This window comes from Mustela nigripes, chromosome 18, assembly GCF_022355385.1.
Source record: "Mustela nigripes isolate SB6536 chromosome 18, MUSNIG.SB6536, whole genome shotgun sequence".
NCBI lineage: Eukaryota > Metazoa > Chordata > Mammalia > Carnivora > Mustelidae > Mustela > Mustela nigripes.
This window is the reverse complement of record NC_081574.1, coordinates 34,823,939-34,843,534: the sequence shown is the minus strand read 5'-3', so window position 1 is coordinate 34,843,534 and position 19,596 is coordinate 34,823,939. Positions and strand designations below refer to the sequence as shown.

The 19,596-nt window shown below is 35.9% G+C and overlaps 1 protein-coding gene across 1 annotated transcript in view; it reads right to left on the bottom strand.

The window, feature by feature from the left end:
* LOC132006446 (disintegrin and metalloproteinase domain-containing protein 5-like) overlaps positions 1–11,797 on the bottom strand; it is a 145,052-nt gene extending 133,255 nt beyond the window's left edge. Inside the window, exons 1-4 of the mRNA XM_059384216.1 lie at positions 11,786–11,797; positions 10,398–10,686; positions 9,407–9,583; positions 9,230–9,317 (exon numbers count right to left, since the gene is read on the bottom strand). Coding sequence (XP_059240199.1) covers positions 9,230–9,317; positions 9,407–9,583; positions 10,398–10,686; positions 11,786–11,797 — 566 coding nt within the window. The remainder of the gene's footprint in view (positions 1–9,229; positions 9,318–9,406; positions 9,584–10,397; positions 10,687–11,785) is intronic.
* Between the last annotated feature and the right edge of the window lie 7,799 nt (positions 11,798–19,596).

Below are 19,596 nucleotides of genomic sequence, written 5' to 3'. Positions count from 1 at the left end.
ACATAGCTTACAAAACAACCCAGAATGTAAATAAGAAATGTATGAAATTGTCAGGAAGAGAAAAGAAACTTCAAAGACATCATCTAGAGCTTCTATAATGTTTCAAACACAGCATCCAAATGGGTTGCATTGAATGCTGCATTGAATGCAAATGTTGCATTGAATGGGTTGGGTTGAATTGTCTCCCTCCTTCCAAATTTATTTGTGAATTTCTAACCAAGGACCTTGGAATATGATTTTATTCAAAGATAGCATCCTTATAGAAGTAGTTAAGTTAGGTTACTAGGTTGGGTCTTAATCCAATATAACCGGTGTCCTTATAAAGAGGGGAAATTTAAACACAGAGATACACAAAGGGGAATGCCATGTCAAGATTTGCAAGGAGAAGACTCTATCTATAAGCCAACAAGAGATGCCTGAGGCAAATTCCTCCTCCCAGTCTTCAGAAAGAACCAACCCTGCCAACATTCTGATCTTGGACTTCTAGCCTCTTTTGTTGAACTGTGAGACAATAACATTTCTGTTGATTAAGCCAAGTGTTACTTTTTAAGCATTTCTTTGAAAGCAATACACCTATTTTCAATAAAAAAAATTTAAGAAATACGCAATAACAGGATCAAATTACCAAAAACCAAATAAAAAATAGGGAGTAATAACAAAGCTACAGGTAATATATATATATTAACCATGACTTGCGAGAAAAATATGGAGAATTTCAGAAAGGTAGAATATCTAATAAACAAACTGAAATTCTAGAGCAGAAAAATTGTAATACCTGCTACTAAAAATTCAACAGAAAGGGTTTTACAGAAGATCAGAAGGAGTAGAAGACAGAATTAGTAAACACGAATACCAATAAGTAGAAAATATTTAGATTGAAGTACAAAGAAAAAAATACCGAGAAGAAAATAAGAGAAGTGTAACCCATTAAAAAAATCTAACATTCATGTAATTATAGTCCAAGAAAAACAAGAGAAGATAGAGATCAGGAAAGAAAGAAATTTGAGGAATTAATCCTGAGATTTTCCAAAGCTTATTATGAAAGGTATCAACCCACACTCTCCTACTCTTATTAATCCCAAACAAAATGAATACAAAGAAAACAAACCTAGGTATATCATACTCAAACAACTAAAACAAAAAGACAGAAGCACATATTTAAACAGCAACAAGAGAGAAAGGGAACGTTATTTCTAAAAGACTTTTAAATAAGTATGCCTAAGTCTCCCACAGAAATGATGAACTCTATCAGGCAAAGGAATGACATCTTTAAAGTCCTTAAAGAAAAGGATAGTCAACCAAGAGCGTATATCCAGCAAAGATACCCAGCAGATATGCAAGCAAAATAAACATATTTCTTCAAAAAGAAAATGAGAGAATTCATTGCCAGCACACCTGCACTGAAAGAAATACTAAAAATACTGTGTTCTTTTTATAAATAGGAAATTGCTTCAAGATAGAATCATGAAAAATGTAAGAGAATGAAAACCATAGGAGAAAATAAGTTGTTGGTAAATTTAAGTGAATATCCTTTGTTTTAAATAGTGATAATAAGTGCTTTTGGCATTAAAAAAAAATACATAGTTGTAAAGTAGATAATAATGGCACAAATAACAAAAAGAACATAAATAAGGAGTAAAGTTTTAAGGTCCATGAGTTATTCAGGGAATGGTAAAAATATAAATTTAGTAATCACAAGGGTAGTCATTAAAAGAATAATAAAAGAATGCATCAGTAATAGCCTAAAGAGATAAATTAGAATAATAATTACATCATGGATTACAAACAACAGAAGAAAGGAAAAATTAAGAAAAACAAAGTGGGTTTAAAAATAATAATTATATGGGGCACTCCTGTGTTTTAGTCAGTTAAGCAGGTGACTCAATTTCAGCTGGGGTCATGATATCAGGCTCATGGAATCCAGTCCTGTACTGGGCTCCACACTCAGCACAGAATTTGCTTGAGATCTTTCTATTCCAATTTGCTCTTTCTTTCTCTCTCCAATAATAAATAAAACAAACCTTTAAAAAATTGTTATTATTATACACTTCATAAATAGAAGCATTTTAAACATAAAAGACTAAAAATAAAAGGATTAAAAATTCTACTATGCAAACAATACCCAAAAGAAAGATAGTGTGGCTATATTAATAGCAAGCAATATAATAATAAAATTGAAAATGAATTATAAGAAACAAAGGTGGACATTTTATAATGACAAAATCATTAATTAAAAGTTAAAATTCTATAATCTTAAACATTTCACAAAATTAATATTATATCCCCAAAATTATATATAAAACAAAAATTGATGAAACTAAGAAAAACTATATTCAATTCAAAAGTATATGGGATTTTATAATTACATCAGTTACGTTAAGGACCAAGAGAAATATCAGTAGGGCTACAAAGATTCGGACAGCACTGTCAATTAAACTTCTCTGACATATATGCAACACTACACATAATCACTGAAAAAGAAATACTCAAATGCACATATAACATTTATCAAAATATCTCACATGAAGGATAATAAAACAATTCTCATCAACTTTTGATAATCCAGCTTGTATTCATAGGTAAGTAGCAATGAGAAAATTAATGAAACACCACCATTTGTCACAGCATTAAAATATGTCTCCAAAAAATGAGAATAAATATAACAAAAGGTTTTCAAGACATCTACACCAAAAACTACTAAGACTTATTGAAAGAAAAGCTAAAATATATGGAAAGATATACAGGTACATGAATTAGAAGACTCAAAATTGTTCCATTTCCTCTAAGTTGATCCATAGATTCAATGAAAACTCAGTAAAATCATAGTAGGTCACTTGTGGATATGAACAAGTTAACTGAGCTTAGAATAGTCAAGACAAGAATGTATTAAAAAAGAGGTGTCTATACCAACCTATATGGACTTACAAAGCTACAGTAATTAGGGCAGTGGAATCTGGGCCAAAGTTTTAAACAACAATCCAATGGCACAGAATAAAAAATTCTGAAAGTGCCACAAATATGTATTTATGTGATCTTCAGTAAAGTCATCACTGTAATCTGAGGAGGATAACACTCTTCCATACATGCTGCTCAGTATGGAAAAAACAGTGAACAGAAAAAACAATGAACTTTGATTTCTCTATCTCACGACAGGAAAAAAAAAAAAAAAAATCCAGATAGATCACAGTCTAAATGTTACAAGGAATATAAAGCTTCCACAAGGGGCGCCTGGGTGGCTCAGTGGGTTGAAGCCTCTACCTTCAGCCCTGGTCATGATCCCAGGGTCCTGGGATGGAGCCCCGCATCATCAGGCTCTATGCTCAGCGGGGAGCCTGCTTCCCCCTCTCTCTGGCTGCCTCTCTGCCTACTTGTGATCTCTGTCTGTCAAATAAAAATAAATAAATAAAGCTCCACCAAAAAAAAAAAAAACATAAAAAAAGTAACAAATGCAATGACCACCCTATCATATCTACAGGACTCTTGAAGGACATCTCAGAATTCTGTCTACTGCAATATAATACAAATTTATATACAAGTATAAAGTATAAAGAAATATATCAAATACATGGGTATGGTTATCATCAGATGGAAAAAGGAAATGGGAAGGGGGACCAGGAATAAGGGAAAAATTACAATAATAAGGGGCTTGATGGGACCATTAATCATAGTGTGCTATGAAATTGAAGGAGTGTAGTATACATCTATGCTTGAGGTCTAAAACATTCTCTCTGCAGTATTTCAAAAACACTAAATTTCAATCAAATTAATCACAGAAACTGAAATATAAATCCCTCTTATGAACATATTACATCATTGCCAGAAAGAATTGGCAGACATTCTGCAGCACACTGATAACTGTTCCTAACTAAGCAGAAATTAATGAATTTCCCATCTTCACTCTTCTATATGGGGGCAGGGTCGTTGGGTGGATGCAAGGATCTCAAAAACATTGTAGGTCATATTTTGTACATGGATATGTTTGCTTTAGTTTGCTCTATTATTTGCAGGAATGATGAAAAAGATTTTTCATATTATTCATTTTGGTTGTTCTTGTGGAAGGAATTATGTGTATCACCATCATTCACAAAATTCATCTAAAAGAGAACAAGGAGTCTGGTGGTTATGGTGGAAAAAAGTATCCAAACATTATTATTTAAATAAAACTCAGCAACATGTAAACACTACACCACCCCTATAAGATACCAGGACATGAACACCAAAGAATATTAATAGAAATCAAGTTCCAAGGGGTTGTAAAGAGCAGCTTCAGTTGGTGTACATTTGATATGTTGGAGAATACCCTGCGACTCTACCTTACTATTCCAATGTTCTCTTAAATAGCCTTGGCTCAGTCAATTTGGGCTTTAAAAGGAATCATCATTTTACCAACATTTGTTATTAATATAAGTTTCTAGGGCAAAATGTTTTACCCTCGTACTTTTCAGCCCAGAAACCAAGGAAGAAAAAACAAAAGGAAAAGCACTTAGTATTACTTCTTTCTTTGCCCACTAAACTAAGTGGGCCCCCTTTTTGTGTGTGTAACAGATGGTGATGAGTGTTCTATTTGATCAAATCATGTGAGGATTTGGAACAACAAGCCTTGGCTGCCATTAATTCCTTTACCTAACTCAAAGAAATCATTTAGGAAACTCAGAAGTGTGCAAGTAAATTATTTCTTTTTCATTCTTAAATAGAACTTGGTGTGCGTTTAGAGTTGCAAGGCATCCTGTCATATGGATATGTCCTTAATTTAACCATTTTTATCCTATGCTCTGTACTGACCTTGTCAGAGCATCTGAAATATTCTATATTCTTTTTTTTTCAATAAATTATACAACTTTCATAATCTGAGATCTTTTCCACTACAATATCTGGTGTTTAAATTATTTAAATGGCAATACAAGGCAAAAATCATCCCTTCAGAAATAAAGACCTGTGTGATCTCTCAACTCTCCATGTAGACTTGTCTGAGGGAAATCTAAAAGGAGAGACTCAGAATTAAAAATATTTGTTTTTCATATTCAAGAAAGAGAAAGGCTTTCTTTGGCCAAAGTCCCAAGTCGTGAACAAGTAAACACTGTTAGAACTGGGCAGAGCACACAATCAGAAAACCAGCCAGTCACCAATAGCCACACACAAATAACTAGCTTCTGGAAGTCAGCAAATCAGTAAGAGCCCTAGACCCTAGGGAAGCATCCAGTAAATGCCTCACTCCCCTGGAGATGTGATCAACAAGAGCCTTACTCCACCAAGTACATTAACACAGTTGAGAGCATGTCCATACCTAAAAATTCTCCCTTCTGAAAGCCCACTAATCCCAGAAAATGAGCCTTTCCAAATCTTCTGTGAGATTAGCCCTGGGTTTGCTCAGGAAGGCTATGTTTACAACTGGCCCTTACAGGTAAACTGGAAGCTCATTATTTTTTTGAATCATATCAAGTTCAGTGTATTGTCTGTTTTACAAGTTTGCAACCCTTTCAATGGTTCAACTTGTTTATGATTAGCTATGAATTTGGACTTGTGACAGATTCACTGGCACAGCTGTGAGATCATCAAATTCAATATTTTCATTTCTTTTTTAAATATCTTAGACTATTATCTATTTTTCATGTATATTTTAAATCCCAAATGCCAAAATTCTATACAACTTTATCAACTGGGGAAAGAGTCCTTTTGAAGTTCTTCGTATGTGTGTTTAACATCAAAAATGGTGGAAAGTCAAATATAAACCCACACATACCAATGGCTAAGCAAAAGAGATGAGTGATTTCATCATGTAGTATGAAAGAAGGTGATACAACACCTTCTCTGAGGGTTAAGAATTGGAAAGATACAAGAATTGCAACATACACTATAATGGTTTTGCACATAGTGTATGATTGGTCTTTCTACTTAGATGACTATTTGAATGTATAATTACCAGAAGTATTTTCTGACTCCAAAATTGCAAGCAAAATTTCAGGTGCCCAGTTGAAATCCACGTGATAATTAAAGAATTATAATGGCTTCCCACGCAATTATGTAAGTCATTAGAGATCTACACACGATAATTGTTAGGGCACAGCGTCAGGTGCAAGTAACTACAATGCAGAAAAAATGTTTCCTTTGCTTGTGCAGCCTTTTTCAAAGGATAACAGGGCCTGTTTATAAGGCTATTTGAAAGTAAAATCCCTTCCAAAGAAGACCTCAAAGACAATAGCAAACTTGTTGCTGAGACTCCCTTACTGAGTTAATGAGAAAAACTATACTGCTTTTGTGGAGGTAATAAAAGTAAAAAAACAAAAACAAACAAACAAACAAACAAAAAAAAACCTTTGTGGGTGTTTGTATAAATATGCAGAAAATGTTTAATTGAAACTGAAGCTGGGCACCTAGGTGGCTCAGTTGGTTAAGCATCTACCTTCAGTTCAGGTCATGACGCAGGGCCATGACGCAGGGTCCTGGGATTAAGTCCTTCATCAGGCTCCCTGCTTAATGGGGAGTCTTCTTCTCCCTCTGCTCCTCCCCTTCACTCATGCTCTCTCTCATTCTCTCTCTTTCTCTCTCTCTCTTGCAAAAATAAATTTAAAAAGAGAGAGAGAGAGAGAGAGAAACTGAAGGAAAACATGAATGATTCTAAGTGTCATCTGTCCTTGCCATATCAAAGAGCACCTGATGTCCTTTCCCTTGACAGTGAGGTTATTGTCAAGATATTGCTCTCTTGCTTCATCATCTATGCTGTCTGAAATGAGTGAAAGGTTTTTATGATATGATTTTGCTGATGTTCAATATTCTTCAATTCTCTTGCATTAACCAAATCTGTTGGCTCTCTTGAACAAGTGCAGTTGGAAGAATCCTCGATTTATTTGAAGCACTGAAATCATGCTTTAATTCTAAAACAAGGCCCAAAATATTCTTGTTGACTTTTAAAATAATCTCTCATTGAGTGAGGCCTACTCCCTTCTTGTTCAGAGTTCTCTCTTTAGCAATAGGATTTCACAAACTGAAAGAAGAGCAAATAGTGATACTGGAGTGTTCCCCTGTATAAAATTGTGCTGAAGAAAGAATTGAGCCCTGTCCTCAAAATGCATCCCTCTGGTGTCAAGTCTGTTCTCAAAAGGGAAAATATTCTTTATGAATAGGAAGAGAAACTCCAACTTGAAGTAGATAATTAGTACGGCACTTGCTCTATCTTTGGAAATGTTCTGATCCCTTGAAGGACTCAATTTTTTATCTGGATATTATTAAATAGCTTTCCAGCATGGGAAGAAGTAGAATCATCCTGTGTAACGTTGAAGAAGAAGGCAATAAAATTGGATGACAATATTCTGGTTTTGTCAATAGGCAACATTTTAAAAGCTTGTCTTAAAATTAAAAGATACAACATAATGGTGAAGAATGCGAAAGCAAGCTAAGAAGAATGATGAGAGTTGTTACCTTCACAGTGCTAATGCCCAGTGGGTTTTGTTGTTGTTGTTTTTTTTAACCACTAAATGTTCATTGAGAAAAAGAATGAAATAAATTGTATGTGACCACTGTAGAAACTGTGTTACAATTTAAATGGAATAATTCCTAGGAGTTTTATAAGCAAATTCTGTAAAACAAGGAACTGATAAGGCAAGTCAAATCATCAGGGAAATACAGTTCAAAAAAGAAGTATATATTTAGATACTCTGAAAGGTGAAACCAAATGGAGTCACTTATGTCAAGGGGTTTTAAAATGGATCCAGGAAGACATTAAGGAAATGGAATTTATGCATATCTTCACAGGGTGGAACCAGGAATGGTTCAACTAGGCCACAGCTGTGAACAGGGCCAAACTGCTGATATTCCAGTAACTCAGATCAAACACTTGCTGTAGGAAGAGGCTTTGCTTAGTGATGGTCTTAGCAACCAACATTAGTTTTCTGTCATTAACACTAATGAAAATTCTTTGTCAACAACATACAGGATCATCCCTTTTTGTCTTAAAACCCCTTTTTTTTGTTCCCTGGGGGGACACAATTTGGGTTGCTACTGAATCTGTGCTTCTTGAAATGCAATTCTGAGACCCCAAATAAATGCTTTTCTTATGTTTCAATTCCACCTCTTTTCTTAATCAACAATACTTATAATTTGTTTCAGATCAACAACAAATAACTTTTAGTACTTAAAATGATTTTGTATGCCCCATGCAATGCTTCTTTTTTTATCTTTTTGCACATATGCACAGGTAATTAGAAATAATTCAGAATTAATTGGGTACCCATGTTCTTATTTCTTAAATCTGGGAGGTCTCTATGTGCCTTCCAGGCATTCTTACTTTTGCAGGTCTTCCCTCATGTTATATTGAATATATTAAAATACAATCACATTCCACATTAAGAATAGTTTTCTGTTGAAAAAATATTAAAAGCAAGCTTTTAAAATTGTTAAAGTTAAAAGAAACACATTGAACTTGCATATTATTAAATGACTTTTTAAAAATGCTAGAGATTGGACAAGTGGTGAACTCAAAGATCATCTGTGCTCAGTGATAAATAAAAGAGAGAGAAGGTTAGGATTATTAATATCAGGAAGAAGGAAACTAAACAAGGAGTCCAACGGAGGTCCTTCTTTCCAATCAGAAAAAAAAAAAAAAAACCCTGGAGTGGCACTCATATACTTTGCATGACTTGGTGGATAGTAGGTGGGGCAGGGAAGGGTGGGTTGTAATTAAAACCCCCAATACAGAAAGAAAATGTAGAGAAATAAAATATGGGGAGGAGAGTTTTACCTTCAGAGAACTAGAGATAATAGGGGAGGGAGAACCCTGATACAGTGTATCCTTATGTAAAACACAGAAGGAAGGTTTTAAAAACCACAAAAAAGAAAAAAATTAATTTGGAGACCCGCAATTATGACTAGCATTAGATTATCCTACGGTAGAAGAAACCATGTGAGAAGCAGATTTTCCTGGGGAAATAGAGAAGAATAATATCCAGGTTCCTCTATGAGCTAATTAACAGATCATCTTTCAGGCTCCTCACAGACTCTGAAAGCTGAGGTAAGTAGTTGAAGGAAATCATGAGGGCTAGGAGTAGAGGACTGCAAAACTCAATTTAAAAAAAAGAATACTATTTCAATACAATATTTTAGACAATCAAAATTAGAGGAAAAAAATCCATGATGAACTAGTTATCAAGTTTTAAAGAAAGAAAGACAGTATCTGACCCTGACTTACCCCACTGGCTATACCTTAATCCTGGTCCTGGGGAAATTCATTTTTTACCATTCCCTTAAATTTTCTGAGTCAAGTGCTTTGTCTGCTTCTCCCTCATTCTGGCGCTGATGGATCCTATCCTTAAAATCCTTCACATCTGCAGAAACACACACATACAAAGTCACACATATTCATACACTTCAAATTGCTCCTTGTTGTAAACCAAGTTCCAGCTGCCAGCTCTACCTCCAAGAATTCTGTTCCTGCCTCCATTCAGCAACTTTGGTCTCGATAGTAAAGGCAACTTAACACAATTTAAGATATAAAACCATTTCCCAATTACATTATTTTCTGGATTTCCTTTTGTATCAAATGATGAGAACTTCTCTGGAACTGTGGTCTGCAGAAATGTTTTAGGAGGACCTAAAATAAAAATAGGCAGTTATTTTCAACCTACTCCTACATTATCCATTTCTAAATCCAATCTCACATTTCTTTTTCTACATTACCAAAATTTTTTGGTATAGTCTATGTATCTACCCTTCTTTTCCACTGTGTTTCTGATCTGGTTGTTCTTACCCACAAATTTCTTGGCCCTTGTCAAGATGTCAAGTTTTTATTTTCTCTCTCTCTCAATCTCTACACACAGATAGGTTCACACACATAGAGAGAGAAAGAGAGAGAGAGGGAGAGACCCTCAGTTAGGCAGTTTGACAGTTTGACTAGGTAACACCGAATAACAAATTATGATATTGTAAAAGAGGTGTGGAAAAGAGAAACACCGGTTCATCAAGAAAATGGGATGGTTTGCAGGGTAAAGATACAGGACACCAAATGGAATAGTCATCTGTTCAGTGGAGCGGGTGGAGGACAGCAGTCACCAAATCAGGGAATCACTGACAAACACTGACCACTGTTTTTTTATGGCGATTCAATTATTTCCAGAATAGCAAAGTTCTGTCTGTGTTAATGACCCCATTATTTCATTTTTGTCCATTTTACCATCCCAGAGACATGAAAATATTTTCTGCCTGGAGGCTACCTCTGCTTTTTTGGCCATAGATGCCGAAGAGGGCATAGAAGAAAGTGGGTAGGGATAGCGGGGCCTGGGCAAGGTCTGGGCCTGTGGCCTGGACTAAAGCATAGTCTCTAAGAGTACGCAGTCCGCCCCGCCCCCGCCCCCGCCCCCAGCCTCCGCAAGCCTGGCTAGCGAGAGGTAACAAGCATCTGGATTTACCGAGATCTGCGTGCAGCTCTCCAAGTCGGGTGAGAAGGACCAGAAGAAGGAACATGGCTTCGCTGTCTTGGAGTTGGGCTGGCGTTGTAACAACAGTTGAAGCGTTGCGGAGCTGGAGGCGCAGCTCGCGCAGGACAGCGGAGCGCGGCTGACAGTGCGCTCCTGGAGAGGGAAGCGCCTGGGGCGCCTCTGGAAAGCCCAGGGCTCTCCGCTCGCTCTGCTGCCCCTGGAGGTGGTTTAGCTCAGTCACCTGCGCAGGCTGGCCCACCAGGGAGAGCTCAAGGACCGACTGTCAACGCCCACACTCACTCGGCTTACTGTTAAGGAAGAAAAGACTGGAAATTTCGATTCTCAGATTAGAGTCTGCCTGGTTGAGGCTTTCGTTTATATGTTATAGTTAGACCAAGGATTTCTGAAGTAATTTCTAGCTTCAGCTAAGAGAAAGAACAAAGATAAAAATGCTCAAGATTTTGATAGCAAGTTAGTCTCTTCCTATTACATATACATATCATCCAAACAAGTGAAATGTTTATATTTGGAGAGGAAAAAAAAAAAAAAAAACACTGTTGCCTTTTAATAAACTCAGGTTGGTTCGATAAGCCATTATGGGACACAGCTGTTGAATACAGAAGACCCCAGTAGAATCTCTTGTCAAATACAGACTCTTCCAAACAATCACCTTTATCTCAAATTATTATTAACACACTAGTTTTCCTGAAGCCCCTAGTTTTTACCACTTCGATTAGACCTTACTGCATCCTGCCTTTATGAACAGTTTGATTTTTGGAGTCTATAGGCATTCTTTCCTTCATAGATTCTAACCCACATGATAGTAAAAACATTACAGCCACACCCCACACGAAGTACAATTTTGCTCTAATAGATGTCAAAAACATGTCTGTAAATTCACTTTAAAATTGTTTCCCTATCCCCAAAACTAAGGGAAGCTATTTGCAGAATACAACAGTAACAAATGATCTTTAAAAAGAACCATGTGAACAAGAAATGTCACAATAAATAGGAAAATAGCAGAATCGATATATACTACTTAATGAATAAGCAACTTGTAATAGCAGATTGACAAACTCTCCGCGGAAAGAATAAAAAAATAGAAAGTGAAATAATAAAATTGAGGTTGAAGAGTAGAACTGTCATTATCTAGATATTAGCATTTCCAGAAGGAGAGAAAAATTAAAATAGAAGAAAATACTTAAAAGCATAATAGGAAATTTTCTCTTTTTAAAAAATAAGAAACTGACCTTAGAAAGGACCCATATGTTAAAAGGGGGCATTAAAGGAAAAGCAAATCTGAAATTGAAAATGACAGTAAGCAGAAAATTCTGAAATCTGCAAGAGATCACCTATCAAGGAAAAAGCGCCCAACTCACAGCAAGAGCCATTCTGGATGTGTGAAATCAGTGGGTTATTCAAAGTGTTGACTGAAAAGAACTTTGAAATATTATTCAAATGCCAGGACATGATTAAACTTTTTTCTTTTCTAAATTTTTTTTTTAAATTCAATTTAATTAACATGTATTAGTTTCAGGGGTAGAATTTAGCAATTCATCAATTGTATGTAATACACAATGCTCATTCCATCAAGTGTCCCCCTAAATGTCCATCACCCAGCTACCCCATCCCCTCACCCACCTCCTCTCCAGCAACCATTTATTTCCTATACTTAAGAGACTCTCATGGTTTGTCTCCCTCTCTGTTTTTGTCTTTTATTTTCTCTTCTTTTCTCCTATATTCATCTGTTTTATTTCTTAAAGTCCATATCTGAATGAAATCGTATGGTATTTGCCTTTCTCATACTGACTTATTTTGCTTTGCCTAAGACCCTCTAGTTCCACCCACATTGTTGCAAATGGCAAGATTTCATTCTTTTTTATGGCTGAGTAATATTCCACTATGTATCTATTTTTCACATTTTCTTTATCCATTCATCTGTTGATGGACATCTGGACTCTTTCCATATTTTTGCTGTTTTAGACATTGCTGCTAGAAACATTGGGGTGCCCCTTCAAATCACAGTGTTTGTATCCTTTGGATAAATACCTATTAGTACAATTTCTGGGTTATAGGGTAGTTCTATTTTTCACTTTTTGAGGAAACTCCATACTGTCTTCCAGAGTGGCTGTACCAGTTTGCATTCCCACCAACAGTGTAGGAGGGTTCCCCTATCTCCACATCCTTGCAAACATCTGTTGCTTCCTGAGATGTTAATTTTAGCCATTCTGACAGGTGTGAGGTGGTATTTTATTGTGGTTTTGATTTGTATTTACCTAATGCCAAGTGATGTTGAGCATTGTTTCATGTGTCTGTTAGCCATTTGTATGTGTTCTATGGAGAATGTTCATGTCTTCTGCCCATTTCTTAGTTGGATTTTTTTGCTTTTTGGGTGTTGAGTTTAATGAATTCTTTATAGATTTTGAATACTAGCCCTTTATCTAATAAGACAATTGCAAATATCTTCTCCCATTCTGTAGGTTGCCTTTTAGTTTTGTCAACTGTTTCCTTGGCTGTGCAGAAGCTTTTCTTCTTGATGAAGTCCCAGTAGTTCATTTTTGCTTTTGTTTCCCATGCCTTTGAAGATGTGTCTAGCAAGAAGTTGCCATGGCTGAGGTCAAAGAGGTTGCTGCCTGCACTCTCCTCTAGGATTTTGATGGATTTCTGTCTCCATTTAGGTCTTTCATCCATTTGAGTTTATTTTTTTATATGGTGTAAGAAAGAGGTCTTGTTTCAATCTTCTGCATGTGGCTGTCCATTAAATTTTTTATTAAGTATATAAGTTCAAAGAAGGTTTGACATAAAATATCCATATTAGAAAGGTATTTCACAGAAGCAACCAAAGGATAAGGGAAATAGGAGATACTGGTAAATGACATTGGAAGTAATCATAATCAAGTATCTTGGGAAAGATTTTTTAAATGTAAGAAAAATTGACTAAATGAAACAATGATAGTGTGTATTTATAATAAACCAGAATTAAATTTTAACTTAACAGTATTTGGCAATATTAATATTATGGAAGTCCTGAAGAGGGAAGATGTCGAAATAACAATTTCCTCAGTTTCATTCTAAATACATACTTATATAACCAAGTATAATAAAAATATATCAACAAAAATTGTAGGAATATAGGGGAAAATTGACATAAGCACCACCACATAAGTTGGAAATTTGAACACACTTTTTATAATTATTGATGGGTCAAAATTCAGACAAAATATAATAAAAATATAAGATAACTGAATGACTCCAATAAGTTTGACCCATAAAACATCCATACAATTCTAAATTGACCATAGAGAACTTAACATTCTTCCCAACCATTCATGAAACATTAACAAAATTATCATGCCCTAGGCCTTAAAATACTCCAACTAATTCCAAAGAATAAGTATATAGTTTGGTCTATATTTATTTGCAATTATATTAATAATATCTGTATTTTAAGGGGGCCATTTAGTCAACTTTAAATTACTATTATAGCTGGGTTGTCACATATCATCTTCCTATTGACTTTCTGCTTGCCTAGTCCCTTTTATGCCAGTTTTTCTCCTTTCTTGCCATCCTTTGGATTGATCATTCTTTCTTATTCAATTTTCTTTTATTGTCATGACAACTATGTACTTTTTACATTTTTCTTTTACTGGTTATTTTAGAATTAAAAAATGTGCCCAAGATAATTTCTCAATCTTAATATACCCTGATTAGCAACCTTAGTTTCATCTGCAAAGTCGCTTTGCAGGAATACCTAGATTAATGTTTAATTGAATAATTAGGGGACAGGAATTTTGGAGGAACATCTTTAGAATTCTTCCTACAGAGGGAGGAGCAACATGGCAAAGGACCCTGAATATCATCATGTCCCAGGAGTTCAGCTAGATAATTATTAAACCATTCTGAAGACCTGCAAACTCAATAGGAGATAGATGAGAAGAGCAGCAATTCTAGGAAAAGAAAATCAATGACTTTCTGGAAGGTACGACGTGCAGAGAAGTGAATCTGAGGTGATGTATGGGAATAGAGACCGCAGTGGGAGAGGCCAGCTCCCGGCAAGTGAGAGAGCAGAGGAGCACAAAATCAGAACTTTTAGAAGTCTGCTCCACTGAGGGACATCGCTCCAGAGGCTAAGTGGGGGGTGAAGCCCTCATAGATAGACAGAGCTATCTTAGTGTGGCAGAGCTCCCAGTTATTGGAGCAGGGAAGTCAGCTGCAAAGATGGAGACAAGGAGTGGACTCTCATCTCAAGGTTACCTTAAACCATGATCCAAGGCACTGCTCTCCAAGCAGGGACCCCAAATGTGGCAGATCTGGGGAGATCCCGACCTGCCTCCCCCATGGGGAGTGGTATGGGAGCACATTGCAGGAATCTGCTGGATTTGGAGACTCCAAACAGGGCCATGCACCAGAGAGAGAAATGTTCTGTCACAGGCTGGGTGACCATGGAGCACAGCCAGAGATGAAGGAAATGGGAGGATTGACTGCTTTTATCTGAGGGCACACTGAGGAGTGGAGGTTTGAGCTCTCAGCTCCTATAGGGCTAGAATTGGGCCACACCATTTTCATTCCCATCCTCCAAAGTGCTATGGTAAGCATTGAGGAAACAAAAACTCCAAGAGTGAACCTGAGTAGATTACTTAGCCTCGTCCCTGGCAAGGGAGGTGCAATTTGCCTCGGGCAAAGACATTTGAGAATCACTGCTATGGACCCCTCCCCCCAGAAGATCAGCAAGAACATCCAGCCAAGACCAAATTCACTAATCAATGAGAACCATAAGAACTCCAGAGCTAGGGCAATGCAACACATAGAATTTATGGCTTCTTTCACATGAGTCTTGAATACTAGCCCTTTATCTAATAAGACATTTGCAAATATCTTCTCCCATTCTGTAGGTTGCCTTTTAGTTTTGTCAATTGTTTCCTTGGCTGTGCAGAAGCTTTTCTTCTTGATGAAGTCCCAGTAGTTCATTTTTGCTTTTGTTTTTTTTATTTTCTTTCAAAGTTAAATTCTTTTTCATTATATTTTTTCTTGTGCTATTTTTTTAAATTTTTCCTTTCTGATTTTAACATTTTTAAGTATTTTATCTTATCAATGTCTTTTTAAAATATCTTTTCAAATTTTCATTGTTATACTCACATTCTATCCCTTCATTATATTTAACCTTTTGTTTTTTTGCATTTTTTTTTCTTTAAAATTTTGGGATTTAGTTTCTTCTAACAGATCAAAATATACCCTAAATCTAGTGCATGGCTTTGTTCTGCTCTCCAGACTAATCACATTCTTTCTTCCTTTTTTTGTTTTTGTTTTTGTTTTCCAACTAACTTATCTTATCAACTCCTTTCTTAGAATCTTTTTTAATTTTCATTTTTACAACTATATTCCATCCTTCATCGTGTTTACCCTTATTTTTGTATGTATATATAAGTTTTTCTTAAAATTTTGGGAAGCAGTTTCTTCTAACACACAAAAGTACACCCAAACTCAAGTGATCAAGTGAATGGTTCTGTTCTCTTCACCAATCTAAAATATATTTTTTCTTTTTTTTTTTTTCTCCTTTCTTCTCTCCCTAATTTCAGGTCTCTTCTAATTTGGTTCGTGTATATTTTTCAGGGATTGTTGCTACCCTTTTAGTATTTTGTTCTCTCATTCATCTACTTTTATCTGGATAAAATGACAAGGTGGAAAATCTTACCTCAAAAAAAAAAAAAAAAAAGAACAAGAGGCAGTACTGATGGCTAGGGACCTAATCAATACTGACATTAGTAAGATGTCAGAACTAGAGGTCAGAATAATGATTATCAAAGTGCTAGCTGGGCTCAAAAAAAGGCTTGGAAGATATTAGAGAAACCTTGTCTGGATAAATAAAAGTCCTTTCTGGAGAAATAAAAGAACTAAAACCTAACCAAGTTGAAATAAAAAAACCTATTAATGAGGTACAATCAAAAATGGAGACTCTTACTGCTAGGATAAATGAGACAGAAGAAAGAATGAGTAGTATAGAAGACCAAATGATGGAGAATAAAGAAGCTGAGAAAAAGAGAAACAACTACTGGATCATGAGGGGAGAATTCGAGAGATAAGTGATACCATAAGATGAAACAATGTTAGAATGATTTGGATTCCAGAAGAAGAAGAAAGAGAAAAGGGGACAAAAGGTATACTAGAGAAAATTATAGTAGAAAATTTCCCTAATTTGGTGAAGGGAACAAGCATCAAAATCCAGGAGGTGCAGAGAACCCCCTTCAAAATCAATAAGAATAGGTCCACCTGCCATCATGTACTAATAAAACTTACAAGTCTCAGTAACAAAGCAAAAATCCTGAAAGCAGCTTGGGACAAGATGTCTATAACATGCAATGGTAGAAATATTAGATTGGCAGCAGACCTATCCACAGGGACCTGGCAGGTCGGAAAGGACTAGGATGATATAGTCAGAGCAATAAAAGAGAAAAATATGCAGCCAAGAATATTATATCCAGCTAGGCTGTCACTGAAAATAGAAGGAGAGATAAAAAGTTTCCAGGACAAATAAAAATTAAAAGAATTTGCAAACACCAAACCAGCCCAACAGGAAATATTGAAAGGGGTCCTCCAAGCAAAGAGAAAGCCTAAAAGTAACACACTGGAAAGGAACAGAAACAATATAGAGCAACATTCACCTTACAAACAATACAATGGCACTAAATTCATATCTTTCAATAATTACCCTGAATGCAGAAGGGCCAAATGCCCCAATACAGAGACACAGTGTATCAGAATTGATAAAAAAAAAAAAAGACCCATCAATATTCCGTCTGCAAGACACTCATTTTAGACCCAAAGACACCTCAAGATTTAAAGTGTAGGGCATGTAAAACCATTTACCATGCTAATGGACATCAAAAGAAAGCTGGGGTGGCAATCCCTAAATCAGATCAATTAGATTTTAAGCCAAAGACTATACTAAGAGATGAGGAAGGACACTGTATCATACTTAAAGAGTCTGTCCAACAAGTAGATCTAACAATTTTAAATATCTATGCCCCTAACGTGGGAGCAGCCAAATATATAAACCTATTAATAACGAAATCAAAGAAACACATCAACAATAATACAGTAATAGTAGGGGACTTTAACACTCCCCTCACTGAAATGGAAAGATCATCCAAGCAAAAGATCAACAAGGAAATAAAGGCCTTAAATGACATACTGGACCAGATGGACATCACAGATATATTCAGAACATTCCATCCCAAAGCAACAGAATACATACTTTTCTCTACTGCACATGGAACATTCTCCAGAATAGATCACATCCTCAGTCCTAAATCAGGTCTCAACAGGTACCAAAAGACTGGGATCATTCCCTGCATATTTTCAGACCACAATATTTTGAACCTAGAATTCAACCACTAGAGGAAGGTTGGAAAGAACTCAAATACATGGACACTAAAGAGCATCCTACAAAAGAATGAATGCATCAACCAGGAAATTAAAGAATTAAAAATATTCATGGAAACACATGAAATGAAAACACAGCTGTTCAAAATTTTGGGACATGACAAAGGCGGTCCTGAGAGGAAAGTATATAGTAATACAAGCCTTTCTCAAGAAGCAAGAACGATCTCAAGTATACAACTTAACCATACACCTATAGGAGCTGGAGAAAGAACAACAAAGAAAACCTAAACCCAGCAAAAGAGAGAAATAATAAAGATCAGAGCAGAAACCAATTAAATAGAAACCAAAAGAACAGCAGAACAAATCAATGAAAGTAGGAGCTGGTTCTTTGAAAGAATTAGTAAGATTGATAAATCCCTGAGCAGACTTATCAAAAAGAAAAGAGAAAGGACCCAAATTAATAAAATCATGATCGAAAGAGGAGAGATCACAACCAATACCAAAGAAATACAAACAATTATACAAACAATTATAAGAACATATTATGAGCAGCTCTACGCCAGCAAATTTGACAATCTGGAAGAAATGGATGCATTCCTAGACACATATAAACTACCACAACTGAACCAGGAAGAAATAGAAAACCTGAGCAAAATATTTTTATCTTGATGAAGGTGCCTGTTTCCCTTGCCTTTGGAGATGTATCTAAGAACGTGTTGCTGCGGCCAAGGCCAAGAAGGTTGCTGCCTGTGCTCTCTAGGATTCTGGGGGATGCCTTTCTCACACTGAAGACCCATAACCAGTAAGGAGATTGAAGAAGAAGGAGATTGAAGAAGTCATCAAAAATCTCCAAAAAACAAGAGCCCAGGGCCAGACAGATTCCAAGGGGAATTCTACCAGACATTTAAAGAAGAATTAACTCCTACTGTTTCAAAAAATAGAAATGGAAGGAAAACTTCCAAACTCATTTTATAAGGCCAGCATTACCTTGATCCCAAAACCAGAAAAAGACTTCTTCAAAAAGGAGAATTTCAGGCCAATACCTTTGATGAACACAGATGCAAAAATTCTCAGCAAAATACTAGCCAATAAGATCTAACAGTACATTAAAAGGATTATTCACCACAACCAAGTGGAATTTACTCCTGGGCTGCAAGGTTGGTTCAACAACTACAAATCAATCAATGTGATACATTAATAAAAGAAAGAACAAGAACAGTATGATATTCTCAGTAATACAAAAAAGCATTTGACAAATACAGCATTCTTTCTTGATCAAAACTCTCCACAGTGTAGGGTTAGAGGGTACATAGCTCAATGTCATCAAAGCCATCTATGAAAAACCCACAGCAAATATCATTCTGAATGGGGAAAAACTGAGAGTTTTCCCCCAAAGGTCAGGAACACAGCAGGGCTGTCCACTATCACCACTGCTATTCAACATAGTACCAGAAATCCTAGCCTTAGCAATCATACAACAAGAGGAAATAAAAGCATCCAAACTGCAAAGAAGTCAAACTCTCACTCTTTGCAGATGATATGATACTTTATGTGGAAAACCCAAAAGACTCCATTCTGAAACTGCTAGAACTCCTACAGGAATTCAGTAAAGTGTCAGGATATAAAATCAATGTACAGAAATCAGCTGCATTTCTATATACCAACAGCAAGACAGAAGAAAGAGAAATGAAAGAGCCAATCCCATTTACAATTGTACCCAAAACCATAAGATACGAAGGAATAAACCTAACCATAGAGCAAATAATCTGTTTTCAGAAAATTATAAAGTACTCATGAAAGAAATTGAGGA